At 41.4% G+C, this 18,016-nt stretch overlaps 1 protein-coding gene and 1 pseudogene across 2 annotated transcripts in view; both read right to left on the reverse strand.

Annotated features, from left to right (window-relative positions):
* Positions 1-18,016, reverse strand: part of RELN (reelin) — a 499,373-nt gene that overhangs the window by 89,234 nt on the left and 392,123 nt on the right. For both annotated transcript variants that reach the window (XM_032873314.1, XM_032873313.1), the window contains exons 28-31: positions 15,037-15,269; positions 5,326-5,483; positions 3,881-4,088; positions 2,453-2,529 (exon numbers count right to left, since the gene is read on the reverse strand). In XM_032873314.1, the coding sequence (XP_032729205.1) occupies positions 2,453-2,529; positions 3,881-4,088; positions 5,326-5,483; positions 15,037-15,269 (676 nt within the window). The remainder of the gene's footprint in view (positions 1-2,452; positions 2,530-3,880; positions 4,089-5,325; positions 5,484-15,036; positions 15,270-18,016) is intronic.
* Positions 7,417-7,913, reverse strand: LOC116876906 (annotated as a pseudogene).

An 18,016-nucleotide genomic window follows, 5' to 3' on the forward strand; every position in this document is an offset into this window, starting at 1 on the left:
GAGAAGAAGTTGCTTGTTCCTAAACGGGTCCTCAGGGAATGTACCCGGCAGGACAAGCAACAGCATTTGCAGTCAGAGGTTAAGTGTCGAGCAGAACTTCATCTCTATGACAGGTGGATGTTTCCTAGTCTATTCTGGTCAGTTTTTTTTTTTTTTAAAGTTCATATCCAAGGATCTATAATTTTTAGAAGAGTCATGTACATAATTGCTACACAGTTCCAACCACCCAGTATTTTATAGTAATTTTATTACAGAGGTTAAAGAAAATGTTAACATGCTCTACCTCTCCAATCAGAAAATAAGATCGTCAGGACAGGACCCTGTCGTCTGTACACCTCAAAGTTCCCACCTCTGCATGGGCGGAGCATGTGTTCTAGAAATACTTCTGTGTTTTGAACTACTTATTATTTTTGTGGGTCGAGCTTGTAAAAATTTAAATCAGATGATGTTGTCCCCTGGGTTCAAGGCCTTCAGCTGGTGTCCATGACCCGTGGACTCACATCCCATCTCCCTACCGTAGCTAGCAAGGCCCCAAATGCCTGGGCTCCTGCCCCTCGTTCTCCATGAGTCCCAAGCCATACCAGCCTTCCTTTTGTTCGCCAATATCACAATTCTTTTCCACTTCGTGGCCTCTGCTGCTGCTTCTGACTGGAAAACTCTCCCTGGTCTCATCATGTTGCTGGCTCCTTTCCATCCTTTAGATTTCAATTTAAATGTTACTTCCTCAGTGAGACCCCTCCCAGACCGCTTTATCTAGATCACATCTCTCAGCCAACAGCTGTCCATCTCATCAGCTTATTTCCGTCTAACCATCAATCTAACATCTTGCTTATTTGTGTGTTTTCTGACTCCTCTCACGAGGAGCAAAGAGCCCTTCGGGGCCTGGATTTTATCTGCTGTGGTATGAGGGCCACTCTGGTTCTTCTTCCCCTTTTGGCCTGTGGTGGTTTGGACCTCTAGTCCCCTGTGACGCACTCTCTCTTTCCCACTGCCACATGGCGGGCAACATCCAGAATCTACCCAGCATCCATCCTGGGTGCTGGAAGGAGAACCTCAAATGAGCCTCGATGAAAATGTAGCAGAAAGAAGAAATCTTTCCTGTTTCAACCCATTGAGATTTCGAGGGCTATTTGTGATAGCAGCATCGCCTCGCTCATTGTGACTGCTGTGTCAGACGTTTGGGGACATGGTATCCACAGCCTAGAACATGTGTGGCTTAGAGCAGACTCTTGAAGAGACATTTGTTGAAGAGATTAGGGAACACAAAATGGGTCTGTAGAAGTTTCTAGACTGCTGCTTCAGTAAATCAATGATCTGGACAATTACTAGACTAAAAGTACTAACATATTCAGAAAAAGTCATGCAAGCTTTCAGTCAGCAATAATACGGCCGAGGACATGTTGGATCGGTCATTGAGCTCTCAGCAGCTCCACTGATTAACAGGGACGGTTTAGGCCAGCATGTTACACACAGTCGTGCCTGAGATAATAACAAACTCAGAAGCTACACAACTTGTCACATACCATTCATGAGATCAAGTTTTGGAGGAGGCCCCATCTGAGAAGCCCAGGGGTTTTGTGCTAGGAAAACTCGCCTTCAGGGTTCCTTAGGGCATCCCCAGTCTGTAGGGCTCCAGGAGGCTACTAATATATGCTATAAGCCTTTTGCATTTCTTTTAGAACTGTATCACAGAGGCAGAAGATGGCATGGAAGCCTAGAGAAAGCAGAGGTCTGGCCAAGGAGAGACGCAGGATGTGGGTGGTTAAGGCGTCCATTCTGGAATGAGCCTCTGTAGTTTGAATCCCTGCTCATCCACTTACAGAGTACATGATCTTGGCTAGGTTACTTGATCTACCTGTGCCTCAGTTTCTACATCTGTGAAATAGGACTAATAATACCTATGGCAATGAGGTATGATGAAGATGAAATGGATTAACAGATAAAACACTTGGAACAGTACCTTGCATATAATAGGTGCTTAGTAAAATTTAAGGTTTATCACTGCCAAGAACTGTTCTTTCTACCAAAGGATGCTAGTACCCCCAGAACCTTTATGGGCACGAAGTAGAGTCTGATGTGCATTCAGTAATGCCCTTGCAAACAAGCTTCTAGCCCCACACTAAATGTAAAATGTTCTGCTATTTTTTCTCCCTATTGGACGTTATAAAGGATCAGCATTCCTTAAAACGAATATACTCTGACCACAAACAAATACTGTGATCAAAACAAATATACTCTGACATGATCCATAAGCTTTTCCAGTTTAAGGACCTAGATGAGGGACCTAAAAGATCATGGCTCTATGCAGCTAGTCATTTAATGATGGAGAAGAGAAGAGAAGAAATGATTCAGGGTAGCATCTCAGCTTACAAAATCTTGGCCAAACTTTGGAAAGAAAAAGGAGTCATCTACCCATAGTAACTATAATTTCTAAGGAAATACAGCGACTTACCTTCATTTCTAGCTCTCGGTTTGATGCAGGTAATCCCTGAAGTTTTGCTCCCAATTTGTATATAAAACTGAACGAGTCTGTAAGGGAGGAGGGGACAAACTTCAGTTTACTTACAAATAGAGAAGAAGAAACTGAACTTTTGCATTTTGACACATTAAAAAAAAGCTTCTGTAATTCCAAAATATTACGTTTAAGCACCAATGGCATATGAGAAGTAGAAACTACATAGATTATATAGCGACCTAATTCTGTAACCATTTTAGAAATGGTTACTTAATAACCACTAATTTTGTACTGTAATAATGATTTAAACAAAAAGAAACAGCTGAATTTTACTTCAATGTGAACTTTGATGTAATTGAGTATAATCATGGAAATGCTCATTCCTTAGATTGAGATAATACTGTTCTTGGAAATTCAGGATGAGGAAAAATCTAACCTCATGCTACATTAGTTTAGGGCCACATAATTATCTATATTATTGATTTAGAATCAGAGGTTTAATTTTTCACAGCTGAGGGGTGCCTGGGTGGCTCAGTGAGTTAAGTCTCTGCCTTTGGCTTGGGTCATGATCTCAGGGTCCTGGGATCGAGCCCTGCATTGGGCTCTCTGCTCGGCGGGGAGCCTGCTTCCCCCTCTCTCTCTGCCTGTCTCTCTGCCTACTTGTGATCTCTCTCTCTGTGTCAAATAAATAAATAAAATCTTAAAAAAATTTTTTTCACAGCTGACATTCAGTGTGATGTAAATTAAGCCTCAGTCCATAGTAAACCAACAGAGAGGGCCTATGCGACAGGTGCTCCTCTGTGAGAACGCAGAAGGAAGGGGAAAGAGATCAAAGGCAGAAATAAAACGGGACATAGGACTCCAGATTTTAGTGAGGACAAGTCTAGAAGTTCCAAATAGTTCTTCAGTTTCTTTTCTTCTGATTCTCAAATATTGTAACTGACAATAATGAGAAAAGCACAGTTTCATTTTAGGCATGATACTATTTCATTTGACCTTAAAACCAAGCAGTTATTTATTTTACCAGCAGGTGTCAGTGTAGGTATTTTAAATTTCTGGAGCAGTTTTTAATAAATGAATACAAATAAAGTTTCAATCAATGGAATACATAATTCTTGGACACAGAATTTAAAGTTGAAGCTATAAGCATAATAGAAAACACTCTTCATATTAACACAGAAGTTTAGAAAATCAAGCTGACATACTTTAGATTTGGTGATGTCTGTAGGCTGATTAATGAATTGTGGTTTTGCAGAAACTATTTTATTATGCTATTTAAGTTATGCTGCATTTTTTTACATATCAGAATGTATATAGAGAAACCATGGATTATGTAAATCCTCAATAACAGTACAAAGAGTTTTAAGTTAGACCAAAGGCATGGTAAATACTATGTTCATAGAGAAGTGTACCAATAAACTCTACCTGATATTCCTGGTGTCCAGAGGGACAGTCCTCGCTTCCCTTTTCCCAGGGCCATTGAAGTAGAGAGATTTGCCATCATTAAGTGTCCCACAACCGGTTCCAACCTGGCCCCCAGTTATCTTGTACCACAGAGGGCTGAGCTTCCCCTCAAATCTATCGAACATCTCACTGTGATTAGGGACATTAGACACACAGGTTCCTTGTGCGGCTTCCGAGAAAAGAAATACATAGGAGAGAGAGGCTTTGTTGAAATTGTTTCATGTTAGAAGGTACAGTCAGAGCACGGGCTAAGAAAGCATTTTCACAGGTGTTAGGGGCACATGAAACCACATGGAGGTCTGTATCCCACAATTGCCTGTCTGAAATACAGCCACCACTACCATCACCAAAAACATTATTCTACCTCTATAATTTTTTATTCATGTGTAAAGAGACAGTAGGAAACACACATTTCCATGGTTCTTGCTACCAAGAGGAGGTAGGCAAACTGAAAAACAGATTTTGTTCATCATAAAATTTGTTCCTTTGTTGTCCCTCTATCAGAGGATCAATAAGGAGAGTTAATCCCTGACCTAAAAAAAAAAATACCCTAAAACCATGAGTGGCAGTACTCCCCACAGAAGGCCTGCAATGACATATGTTTGTCTTTGGTCACAAGCCAGATGAAGGGCAGAGAGCTGAAACTCTGGGAAGCATCCTTTTGAAGTTGTCTCTAGGAAAAACTCTAAACAAAATTTTGAAGCTTATAACATTTTCTTCAATTTTACTCTTTAATCTCAGTTCCCTTTTTATTTTTGCTTGTAGCTATAGCCAAGGGTGACTGTGGTCAGAAAATCTCTCTCTTGTAAAGTTTTCTTTTGGCAGCCTTGGATTTATCATTTCAGGCTGTAAAATTACAGTTCTTATAAAAAGCAATGTAAAGAGCACAGAGAGTCCCTTGTAGCCAAGTGGTGAAGGAAGAGCTTAGGTTTGAGTGTTAGAGAATGACTTGCCAGAGTCTGAAGCCTGGCTTTAGCAACTCCTCGCTGTGTCCTTGGGAGAGGTACTAAGCCTCAGTTTCCTCAAACATAAACAAGACAATAACAGTCTGTACTATGGAACAGGGTTTTTGTTAGAATTCAGTGAGATGATATAAAATGCACTTACTACTTATAGTGCCTGCATAAAGTAGAGCTGAAAGCAATGTTAACTATTACCACTATTACTAATAAATAAATCTCTTTTAGGGAGTGAAATTGGTGTTACTGTGTATTTTTTTCCTTAGGTAACTCAAAACTATAAAATATCTCTCAGCACCTCAAGTGCCTGGATGGCAAATTCCTACAACTAGGACTTAAAGAAGAATCATCTTGGAATCTATTTCCTTGGAAGAAGCAACACGAAAGACAGTAACAAGAGATGAATATTTTATAAACGAACCATCAGACACACGCCTGTAGCCTTACCGGTGTACCCCAGGTCACAGAAACACACCCCTGACACACAGTCTCCGTGGCCACTGCAGTAACTGGGACAAGGCTCAGATATATATACTCCATCCAAACCAAAGGGAGGCACGTTCTTCTGTGAGCTGCTCTCCTGAATCCATCGGAATCTGGTTTTACTGTTGGGGAAAACAACACATGTGTCTCTTATACCAATACCACGTGCAAAAACACTGAAACAGAGCAGTTCAGAAAAATTCAAGAAAGGTTTCGTGTTTATTTAACAGTCATGACCGCTTGACTGGACACTTAACCTTTATAATAAAGTCTCTCTCTCAGAGCTTTCTTGAAACTTGCTGATTTCCTCTTCAGCCTTAATGTTTCAACACCAGGAGGAAATCAGGTACAAAAGATTATTGACAGCCAGACACCTATTATACATTATAGCTTGTATATGTTCTATCTCACATGCTTTTTTTATTTATTATTTTTTTTTTTTTAAGATTTTATTTATTTATTTGTCAGGGACAGAGGGAGAGAGAGCAAGCGAGCACAGGCGGACAGAGAGGCAGGCAGAGGCAGAGAGAGAAGCAGGCTCCCTGCCGAGCAAGGAGCCCGATGCGGGACTCGATCCCAGGACCCTGGGATCATGACCTGAGCCGAAGGCAGCCGCTTAACCAACTGAGCCACCCAGGCGTCCCTCACATGCTTTTTTTAAAATAAACAATGTATAGACCTTCTTTTTTCTTTTTTAAGATTTATTTTATTTATTTATTTGAGAGAAAGAGCAAAGGGAGAGAGAGAACACGAGCTTGGGGAGGGGTGGTGGGAAAGAGAGAAGCAAATTCCCTGCCAAGCAAGGAGCCTGGCATGGGGCTCGATCCCAGGACCCCGGGATCATGACCCTAGCTGAAGGCACACGCTTAATTGACTGAGCCACCCAGGTGCCCCCCATCTCCTATGTTTTTAGTAATAAAAACCAGAAAGGTATTCCTTTCACATAATTAATATATTACCCTTCCATTGCATTGATTTTATGGGCATTTTCAGAAGAGGCTATTTAGGAATTTCTGAGATAATCAGATAGAATGTTCTTTGTTGGGACACATAAAGGGACTCTGGCTATTTGCCACTGACATGATCCTGGCAGGAAAGAGTTAAGTTTGTACTGACTGCGCTCCTCCCACCTGTTGCCTTCCTCTTCACCTCTTCAACTTCAAATCCCTAAGACTGCTCATTCTACTAGCTCTTAGCAACCAGCTAGGCTGCCAATACTGGTGACTGCCAATGAACAAAAGAGGGACCTGGTCCCAGTGCTTCAAACCTTGGAACACCAGTGGGCTGGGCTGCTGCCCGGTACTTCTTCCCCAACAACAGTCTTGAGGCTGCCAGACTAACACTGGTCTCAGTTGCTCTCCAGTCTTTGTGATCCTCTCAGCATATCTCTTTCTTCTCAAATATATGGAAACCTGTGCACATCTATAATGTCACACCAGGAAAACACCTCTTCCTTCTCAGTTCTACTGACAACAAGGAAGGAAGATGGATTAGGTTATCTGGAGTCCAATTAATTTCACTGCCAATATTTATAGACTTTTGAGTGAATCCAGTTTCTTTGTGAACAAGGGTAAAGAATCTTAAAGATTAATGAAGACTGCTTGAGAAAACTATAGACAAAGTTGGTTCCTTCTCCTCTCCATGATTGTGGAAATAATATGGCAGAGTCAGAATGCATATCTTTCTAGCTCTTCAAATGGCTTTGATTAATTGGCAACCAGAACCATAAACCTGGATTTTTCTTCTTCATTATTCTAAGTTACCTACTCCTGGCAAATTTGCGAAATGTGACCCACAATATTTTTTACTAGGTTCAAGTATTCAGAGACTAATCACTCATTAATGCAAGTCTTAGCATACATTTGTCAGCATTAAGAAGAAGGTGAACACATATTCAACTTTCCTCTACCCTAAGTTCTCCCATTTGGATCAGATGAGAGTATCTCTATCAACTGCCCTCCTTCACTTCTCCAACAGATTTATTTGAAAGGAATGGATTTTGAGGAGAAAAAACATGGGGCAGAAGTATGGAATAGAAAATAAATACAAATGTAAGCTGTTTTGCTAATTGTTTTATAACCACAACAAATCTGTACAGAGAATACCCTGCACAAAACAACACAATAAAGGTTCAAAGATCGAGGTGTTCCCCTAGGCAAGGCTGAAGATTTCAGTCTCTGGTATTTGGAATTTAGGCTGCAGTCCTTGGTTTTGGATGGATCACTGGGTGTGTGACACAGTCCATTCGTTTAACCAGATTTGAACAGAAGAATGGCCACTTGGCCCAGGTAGAAGTAGATGAAGTGTTTGGTTTCATGTGTCACATAACTACCGAAGTTCCTCCCCACGATGCAGTGCCAGGTGGGGTTGTACTTCTTGTCAAACTCCTTTTTAAATGGGCCGCAATGTCCTTCTCTATGTTATATTTCTCCAACGCCTGAGATGCACACTCCACCGAGTCCTGTTGCATCTCCTCCGACATGTCGGCGTTTTTGATCATGGCCTTTCGGTCGCACATGGTTGCCGAGGAGCAGGGTGCAACCAACTGCAACGGTCTCCTGGGGGAGGGGCTGGCGACACTCACACCCGGCGGGAACTACGGTCGCTACCAAAGCCGTGGCGCATCTTCAATTGCCCTCCTTCATGAGAGAAGTGGGCTCTGGTTGAGGCCCAGAAGCTTTCAGAAGGTTGAAGAATCCCACTTTTAAGTAGAATTCTAGAAGCTTTGGTAATTTGATAGTGAAGAAGAGCAAGTGAAACCCTTTGACTCATCTCTGTTTTTTGAGGTCCCCATAATTTTCATAACAATGAAAGAATCAGGATCTGGTCTGGTCGGACCAAGGAGGCACCCCCAAGTCTAAGGCTCCTATAGACCCAAGAAGCAGAGTTTGCAGTTAGATATTTGAGAATGTGAAAGACCTCAGGAGCTCAGCATTAAGGAATCTATTTTTAAATAAAGAAAAAAAGAACAGGGCAAATCAAAGTGATGAATTCTTGGTTAACAGGGTGAGTCCTGGACATGATGAATTATAGCAAGGAGTCCTAGCTGAGAGCCCATGTTTCAAAGTAAAAGGGCAAGAGATTGTACCTATAGAGGTACAATCTTTTAATCTCTGCTAGATGTTTTTTAGTTTTTTTTTTGTTTTGTTTTGTTTTTATGATTTGTTTGACACAGAGAGAGATAGTGAGAAGGGGAACACACGCAAGGGGAGTGCGAGAAGGAGAAGCATGCCTCCTGCTGATCAGGGAGCCCAATGTGGAGCTCGATCCCAGGACCCTGGGATCATGACCTGCAACGAAGGCAGACGCTTAATGACTGAGCTACCCAGGCACCCCTAGATGGTTTTTAGTTAGTAGGTGCAAATCAAAGCAAGAAAGTTTTCACCCATCATGACATAGGCAACTTTTGCTTCATTTAAATTTTTCCCAGTTATGTCTGGTTCCTGATGCCTACTGCTGCCTGTCCTACTCTCCCTTGCACTGTTTTGGAATTGAGCACAAAAAATTCAGAAACTCAGGGTTGCTGGAATAGGAGGAAGAACTAGTAAGAGATTCACTAAAAAAACTGCAGACATGGAGAGACCATCAGAAGAAGTAGGCCAAAGTGAGGTGGGTGCTTGACTTCTTCCCTGAAGAAATAGGTGGTTTCTGATGATTAAAGTTATCGTGCCTGTTTCTTGAAATGTCTTCTAATTCCTTGCCCAACAGCTATTTTTTATAATAGGATACTTTTCATCAAACTGTTTCTGAATCTTTGCTTGAAAACCTCTTCTTATACCAGCAAAAATCTACTGTGCTTGGGATCCTACGTGCTCCTAATTTAAACACTATGTTACAAGAGACCCGGCATGCAGGGAATTTCCTGACTCAGCAACATGAATTCATCATTCTCTCTACATTGGGATATTTGCTGCTCACTACTGGAATGGCTTTGTCAACTGAAGACTGAGTAACTTTTATCCTTGGACTAGTTCTTTTCTGGGTACTCATACTCCACACAGGAATAGTGCGGTGGAACAATGGAGAAGGCTAGTCAAAGACAAGCAAAGTATTATGCTGTCCACTTACAGAATGAACCTCCAATTGGATCTAGCTGCAAGAACCAGAATGAGCCTGTTATCCATTCCCGTGTGCAGAACCAGGCCTCAAGTGTATCTTACCTTTATTTACTTTTCTTAAACATGAAATAACATGTAATTTTTAGGCTATAGCAACAACAACAAGAAGTGGGCCAAAGTTGAGCTAATAAGCATGTCTAGATTCCATATAGTTTGTCCTTTCTAAAGTAGAAGAGATGAAGTCTTAAAATTATTAACGCTATTAATGTGTGTGTGCCCATGTGTGCACGTGCTACCTGTGCCTTTTCAGGGAGATACAGCAGAATGCAGAAGAATGATTTTTTGCTGAACAGCACTGAATTTATTTTGGAAAACATATTTTAAAAAGGGAGGTATCCTCACTGTAGGTCATCACCTACTGTTGGTCCTTATTCCTCATTCAGGATCCCTTCATTCAACTGGCATTTACGAAGTGCCTCTGACACGCCAGGCATAGTGCTAGGGCTAGGTGTAGGATGGGAAGCAAAACCCAGCACAGTTCCTGCCATCACAAAGCCTGAATTCAAGTGAGGAAACACATGAGTCAAACCCCGAACAAAGAAATGTCCATGTGCAACCCTGTTTACTACTGTGATTGAGAAGGACATAATGCTAGAAGAGCATCTTTCACCTGACACTCAGGAAGGTCTGGGAAGGATCGAAGAGATGAGGATTGGGGAAAAGATGAGTTTAATTTTACATAATTTTACTAGATATAAACCACAGTGTGGCTTGACCATTCAAATCATTGAACAAAACTTCCCCTTCCTCTTGCTTTCCCAGATGAGGAAAAAGTTTTAGAAGATAAGACTCTATCTTTGACTCCTTTCCCAATTACTTTTGTTCACAGGATGCCTGAGTGACCAGGAGAATAGGTTTCTATACCTTCCCCTTCCACCATCACACCTGAGAGCGCTGTTGTACTGGCCTCTCCAACCAAGAAGATTCCTGTGAACCTGCTTGTCCTGTGCAGAGACGCACAGGTGATAGTGGCCATGGAGGAGATATTCTGCTGAACGCTAAACAACTGTGTTTCTAGTACATTCTCTCCTACTGTGCCCTCCACCCCTGCCCCTGGAGATACCAACATTTTGCATTCTGCACAGGGAACCTATAGCAGGCTGCGTGACAGGACATATTGTATTGCCAGGATGTTGCTGAGTGTCAGGGATACACCAGCTTATATCTATAGCCACCAAAGTCTCTCCTTTGTAGGTAAGAACTAAGGTAATAAGTATGCGAGGACAGAATGCTCCTTTGAGAAAACCACCTTAGAACTGTTTGTGAGAGAGTAATGTTCTAGTAACTATTATAAGCACGCTGCCTCATGGCAAAATAGCTCCCAATTTTAACAATTTTCACACTTAGAATTCTCAGCTTTCCAACACTGCATTTGGAGATAGCGGAGCTGAACATATTGCAGAAGAAACAACAACCGCTCTCAAAGTGGAAACATATTTACTACTCTTCAGTAGAGAGCTCTTTGTCATGGATGCCACTAGCCAGCTGGCTGGCTGGTGTTCAAATCAGCCAGGAAGCTGGACTCTAATGAAGACTATTTCTTCTTCCCAGGGCTGAGGTCCAAGACAATACGGATACATTGGGAGCCTCAAAATATTGGCTCACTTTGCAATATTAAGGAAAACCTTTTAGTTCTCATATATAGCTTTACCACTACTTTCATAGCAATGTCTTGTAGTTCCTTGATATTCTAGTCAGTGCAGGAAATATACACCCCGTGCTGTGCCCCAGCTTCAAGGCATGCTGCGCTCTCTATATGGAAGAGCTGTAGCTGGGCCAAAGTTTCAGAAAAGCATCAGAGGAGGAAGGCAGTCATCTTGGTGAGGATTAGAGGGCTGCACTGCTATGTGCCCAGCTTGCGATGAGCAGAAAGAAGGATGAGATGGCTATGAGGGTACCAACACAGATAAATTCTCATGGCAAAGGAAAGATGCCTCAGAGGGTGAACCCTACAAAGCAGAGGTAATAGCTGGGAAGAACAATAGATTAGGGAACCACTCCTAAGGAGTAGAATTTAGTCAAGGCAATGTTCTTGTCCTGGACATTGCTCATGCAGGGGGGAGTCCTATTAACAAGTATCCTTTAAAAAAAAAAAAAGATTTTATTCATTTGAGAGAGAGAGAGAGAGAGAGCAAGCATAAGAGGGGAGAAGCAGACTCCCCATGGAGCTGGGAGCCTGATGCGGGACTCGATCTTGGGACTCCAGGATCATGACCTGAGCCAAAGGCAGTGGCCCAACCAACTGAGCCACCCAGGTGCCCTAATAATAAGTATCTTAATGGCTTTTAGTATTCCTACTGGTCAGTGGCTTTTGCATTTCCTATTCCCCACCCCTCAAATTTTTTTGAGTGGAAGTATCTATTGTCATTAACCTGTCAGTGTCTCACCACTGTATGTTGGATATGGATTATTGTCTTTTTTAGTTCATAGGCCTCTAGATCATTAGAAGCCATATCCAGGCCATAGCCTGACCTGACAGAGATCATGAGATCAGTGACTTAGTGCCTGATGCTGTAATGGGATGACACTTGGCAGGTCTTGGGAGAAAAGTGAATTGAATGTATCTGGCTGTGGGAGATATGAGTCACTGGAGGTAGGACAGATTATCATAGATTGTGACAATAATGCCCCCCCAGTGAATTATACATCTCCTCATGGATATGTTCCTTGGTAGTCTGACTTTTCTGCGCTTCCTGTCTGAAAGGGGAGTCTGTTTTCCCACATTCTGAATCTAGAGTGGCCTTGTGACTTGCTTTGACCAATAGCATGTGGCAAATAAGATACTTTTACTTCTGTTTTCTTGGAACTCTAGAAATACCAACTGCGATAAATACTGGGCTGAAGACGACACAGAGAGAAAGGTCCTGCTGGGCCCAAACACTAACTAACCCACTGACTAAATACAGTTCCATGATGGAGCCCAGACAGAGCTGTGGCAGGACCACCCAGATAATCCACAAAATCACAAGAAAGTCAATCACTTGTTGCTTTTGTTTGGAGAGACAAGATTTGGAGAGACCGGTAGCATAGTAATAAATAACTGAACATATATCATCCTAGGCTGTACTTGGTAATATAAACAAGGAGTAAGGATGATTTTTTGAAAAGTAACATATCTGGGCACGTTGGTGGCACAGTCAGTTAAGCATCCAACTCTTGCTTTCAGCTCAGGTCATGATCTCAGGGGTCATGATCTCAGAGTTGTGACCTCTAGCCCTGAGTCAGTCTCAGCACTTAGCGGGGAGTCTGTCTGGGATACTCTCTCTCCCCCACCCTCCCCTATTGCTCCTTCCCCTGCTTGAGATTGTTCTCTCTCTCTCTAAAATAAATAAAATAAACTCAGGGCGCCTGGGTGGCTCAGTGGGTTAAAGCCTCTGCCTTCAGCTCAGGTCATGATCCCAGGGTCCTGGGATTGAGCCCCACATCAGGCTCTCTGCTCGCTGGGGAGCCTGCTTCCTCCTCTCTCTCTGCCTGCCTCTCTGCCTACTTGTGATCTCTGTCTGTCAAATAAATAAATAAAATCTTTAATAAATAAATAAATAAACAAACAACCAAACTCAATCTTAAAATTAAAAAAAAAAAGTATCTATGCACCCCTGCTTCCTTTTTCCTTCCTCCGGTTAAGAGATGACGAGATCTGGAACGGCTGCCTTGGAGCCAGAGATGAGACTGTTGTGCTCAGAACCGCAGACCACCCTGTCGGCTCTGAACTGCTCCCCTCTGGACCGTGATAGGAGAGTTTCTACTGGTTGAAGCCTTGTTAACCATTTGTATCTGTTTCTCTGTTAGAGTAGCTGGGCCTGTATCCTACCTAAAGCACACTGCAAGTCAAATTCTTACATTTCACCAAAGAGGGCCAACCCAGCAACATCGCCACCATACATCAGTTCATCTGCGTCTCTCTTTAAGATACTACAAAGAACACTGGGATATAAAGACAAAAAATTACTTAAAAGTGGACTTAGATCCGCCAACTGACAAACTCTTTCCTGGGAATAACTGGTATTTAAAGATTAGGCCTCAAAGTTTAGTAGATTAACCCAGAAACTTGTACATCCTTGACTAAACAAGTTCTCTCCCGATCTGAGAAGTCTGTCTACCAAAGTGCGTGGCGTAATTTTTGAGAGATGCACACCTAAGTATGAGGGAGGGAGAGAACATAACCAGCTTCTCTAGCTAGATGATGCACAGTGAGTTTGGTGATCAGTTCAGTGAATGATGTCACATCCAGAATGGCTGGAATGGAAGAACTTGGTGAATAAAGCAGTCCTGTAGCTTGCTAAGCTTTTACCACTGTATCGGTCAGGATGAGATCAGTCCTTGTTGACAAACTATCCCCAATCTCAGTGGCTTAACTCAGAAAAAGTTTCTTTCTTGCTTATGCAAGTATGTTCACTGTAGGCTAGCAAGGAAGTCTGCTTGTTGTAGACAGGGACCCAGACTGATGAAAATTACATTTCCAAACACGCTTTCAGAAGGCAGAGAACACAGCAAAACACACACGGGCTCTCAAAAATCACTTATTTCATTTCCATTTCCATTTTATTAGGCCATGTCAAACTTAAAAAGGTGTGAGGAAAATATAAATCCTTCTATATTCCAGGAAAGAAGCAAGCTGGAAATACTGCTGAATGGCACTAATGAATATTCCAAGCATATAGTAAGCCGTGACCAGAAAGCTGTACAAGTAGATTTATATCATCTAGGCTCTGCAGAAATGCCTTAACTTAGTCACAATTTAATGCTACATTCTGGGATTCAATTAAGAAGCGTCCACTTGAAGACTGTTTCTTTATCTTCCATAAAATGATAGAGTTAAAAATCCTGGTCTCTGTGTTAGCTACTTTACTTGGCTTAAGGATACGTATGCATGCTATACATTTATTCTAGAATAAATGGAATGGAGAATGGAGAATGGAGAAAATATTGTATCTTTTTTCTTAAAAATCAGAATGTATTTTTTTCTTTTTACCCAAACATGAGAACTAAATGACCCTGCATTTTCTCCCTTTGTCCTAGCTGCTAGAAAACTGGGTTAAATTTATTGCCCTATTAATGAAACTAATTCACTTCAAGTTTTTTTTATCCATTTATCTCATTTCTCTGTCAACTGATTTTTAATCTTTCTATTATTTTAATAGTCATTTAAAGGGATCTTTTATATTGCAAGATATCTCAAATTGTCCACACAGGGAGGCATTAAATTATCCAAAATCTCTAGAAAGTCAAAGTCAGAGATTATAATGACTTGCGACTCTCTTAGACTTCAACATCTTTTGTTCACTGCTGCACTCCCAATGCCCAGACTGGTGCTCACTAAATAACTGTTGAGCGGATGAATCAATGAGTGAGTTTGTTTGCCAAGCACACAGGGCTGTATGCGCACAGGCACCTATGCACACACCCTGACGTTGGGAATTTTGCCCCAGGGCTTTTTTCCTCAAGAGTCCTTTAGCTAGCCTCTATAAACTCTTGTAGGCTACTGAAATGATATTGAGATAAATGTCTGCTCCCAAGAAAGAATGCCTACGGCATGTAATAAGAATGGTCACTTTACCTGGATGCGAGAGACCTTGGAATGACAATGGTGATTCTCGTCCATTCCTCAAAGTCCCCCGTGTGATACACGGTGGGCTCACTTAGTTCTCTGGAGTTGCCCTCACATCCTTTGCCGGCAGAAGCTGGGTAACAGCCTTCTTTCACCAGAAACCAGGACATACCCGCGTCATGAGAATACTGAAGGAGAACGGGGGCAGCACTGCTGAACTGATTGGCACAACCTATGTTTAGCTGTCAAAAGGAAAGACAGGATTAGACAAGGTTTTGGTTCCAAGTTAGCACTCAACACATTAGGTGCTTCAGCAGACAAGGCTCTTGCTATGGAGTCTGCCCTATATGGACGATAAGACTTTCAGCTCAATTCCAACAAAGACCCTTCCACGGGTTCTAGAAATCTTTAGGTGACCAAGAGATGCTTTTTACAAAATGCTCGGCCAGTTGCCATTTGTGGATTTCTTGGAATTACAGGAGCGAAAATGGAAGCATACTACCTATGATGTTAGAGCCAGGGATAAAATCCAAGGAGCCAAGAAATGGTTTTCTTCTCTTATTCCAGGCATATAAACAGAGGGAAGCAGAAGATGAAGAGCTATCCTCTTCAGGACAAGAAGGTTACCTGAAGAGAGGGCTATCTTCCCTGCTTTCAGTGGAATAAGTGTCTTTACTCTATTTTCTTGCCAAAACTCAGTAAGAAATCATTGCCAACTTAGATCAAAGAGCTAAGTTTTTGCCACTGCATCAAAAAACCAAAATGATCCATAAATAAAACTACTATTGTTCTGTGTACTCATGTAGAGGAATGTCATCATAGAATTAACAAAGTGAAAAAAATTTGGAAAAAAAAAAGAAAAGAAGAGCAACTTAAATCCGAATACCCTAGCATAAGTGTTTTTATTTTTTCTATTTTCTCTTCTAAATTTTAGAAAGAAGTATGTATTTTGGTCATGTAGTTGAAGTTATCACACGTCTAGAACTTTCCTTCTACTTTCTATTTAACCTGTTATTTTATTATTATATGTAGCATTTCAAAGAATGTATATTTTTTTCTTCAGTTGATCCGTTATCACCAGATAAATTTCTGGCAATAGTATTACTGAGTGAAAATGTAGAAACACTTAAAATTTTTTATTTGTATGTGTTCATTTTTAATCAGTTGGGTTCAAATGAATCAGTTTTACCACACCTTTGAATATTATTTGAGTTTAAAACAGTTTCTTTCTAAATCAGTAAATGTATAAATGATTTTATTACTGTTTTAGTTGACATTTTTTGGTAATTACAAATGTCAAGCTCTTTTCCTGGTATTTATTTAATTATCTGCCATCTTATATGAATAACCTATTCATATCTTATTTCATTTGTTGGTGGGAGCCACCATAGAATTTTATTGTTTAGACTATAGATAAGAACAGTAAAATTATATAGAAAAAAACCACTGAAGTAAGCACTCAAAGTAACATGATAATGGCTGGAGAATAAAGGATCAAGTCAAAGTCAAGGGCCGTAGGCAAATAATACTGGCCCAGAGCTCAAGAGATCAACCAGTTCATCTCTGTGACTGTTGGCAGCTTGATCCAGTCTATCAAAAGAAGATTCTCTCTTTTCCTTATTCCCGTACCCACAGCTAGAAAGCATCTCTCAGAAGGGTTTGTAACTGGGTTTGTAGAAATTTTATTGTGATACGTTTATCTAAGTTTATATAGTTCAATGTCAACAATAAAAGCAAAGACTTGACAATCTCCGATGCGTGATTAAACTAGTCTAACACAAATTCCTTTTTACGCGTAAGTAAGCATAGCTTTCCGTTGGTGTGTGCTGACAGTAATTGCAACAGACACACACAGTGAGCTTTTTCTCATAGACCTCTTATGACTGCTGTTGTTTCTAAAGTAGGCAAATCTCAGGAACCTTCAGTTCTTGACAAGTCTTTGCCTTTTTTAATTGACCATTTAGCCTGCTTCTTAACTGTCAGTGTTTTCTAGTATTCAATTCTGGCTTTCTTAGAATCTTTTTAGTCTAAACATGCTCCCAAATCTCATTCACAATCATTATTTCAAATCCCTTCTGAATATCTGGAACTCCCAGACCGGACCCCTCTTCAGCTTTCTGGAAATGTCCATAAATGATTCCTACAAATTTCCCCTTCAGTGGTCCCCAGTCACCCCTCGTTCTGCAGGTCCAAGTCTGCTATCCTCCGCCACCGTCACACAAATCCTTCCTCTGACTGTATCTCTAATTTCAGCGACTGGAGCCAGTAGTGTGGGAGTCATTCTCAACTTCATTCTATCATCCAACAGCTCACGAGAGAACACGTTGACTGTGGCCCTTTAACATCTCTCAGATCCATTTCCTTCTTGTTATAATCCCACGCAACGCCTTAATCTGGCCTCCTCATCTCTTCCTTTGATGCCTACTCTAGCATCCTTTCTTTGCTCAGAGTATATTCCACAGTCAGAGCACCTGTCTCCGCCTCCTCCACTCCCACATCTTCTTTATCTTTTACCTGGATCACCACCATAGCTCTGCCCTTGCATCTGTCACTGCACTCCCAACACTGTCACTAGAGGCTTTAAAAGCCTCAGTCACAGTATGTCACTCTCCTGCCAGCCATTTTACTCAGAGTAGAAGACCAAGTCTGACCTCCTTTGTGCTACCTGTTCCCTCATTCTGTATCTTTGTGCTCTAATCACAATGGGGTCCTTGTGATTTTCTGAACTTTTCCAAGCACATTACAGATTCAAAGCCTCTGTACTTTTTGTTCCCTGTGCCTGGAACGTGCGTTCCCAGACAGCTGCATGAATCACCCTTTTAACTTTTATAAAAATTTTTTTCTATTAAGTTTTTTTTATTATTTATTTGACAGACAGAGACAGCAAGAGAGGGGATACAAGCAGGGGTAGTGGGAGAGGGAGAAGCAGGCTCCTCACTGGAGCAAGGAGCCTGACGTGGGGCTCCATCCCAGGACCCCAGGTTCATGA

Source organism: Lontra canadensis, unplaced genomic scaffold (assembly GCF_010015895.1).
Source record: "Lontra canadensis isolate GAN:19392208 unplaced genomic scaffold, GSC_riverotter_1.0 scaffold48, whole genome shotgun sequence".
Classification (NCBI taxonomy): domain Eukaryota; kingdom Metazoa; phylum Chordata; class Mammalia; order Carnivora; family Mustelidae; genus Lontra; species Lontra canadensis.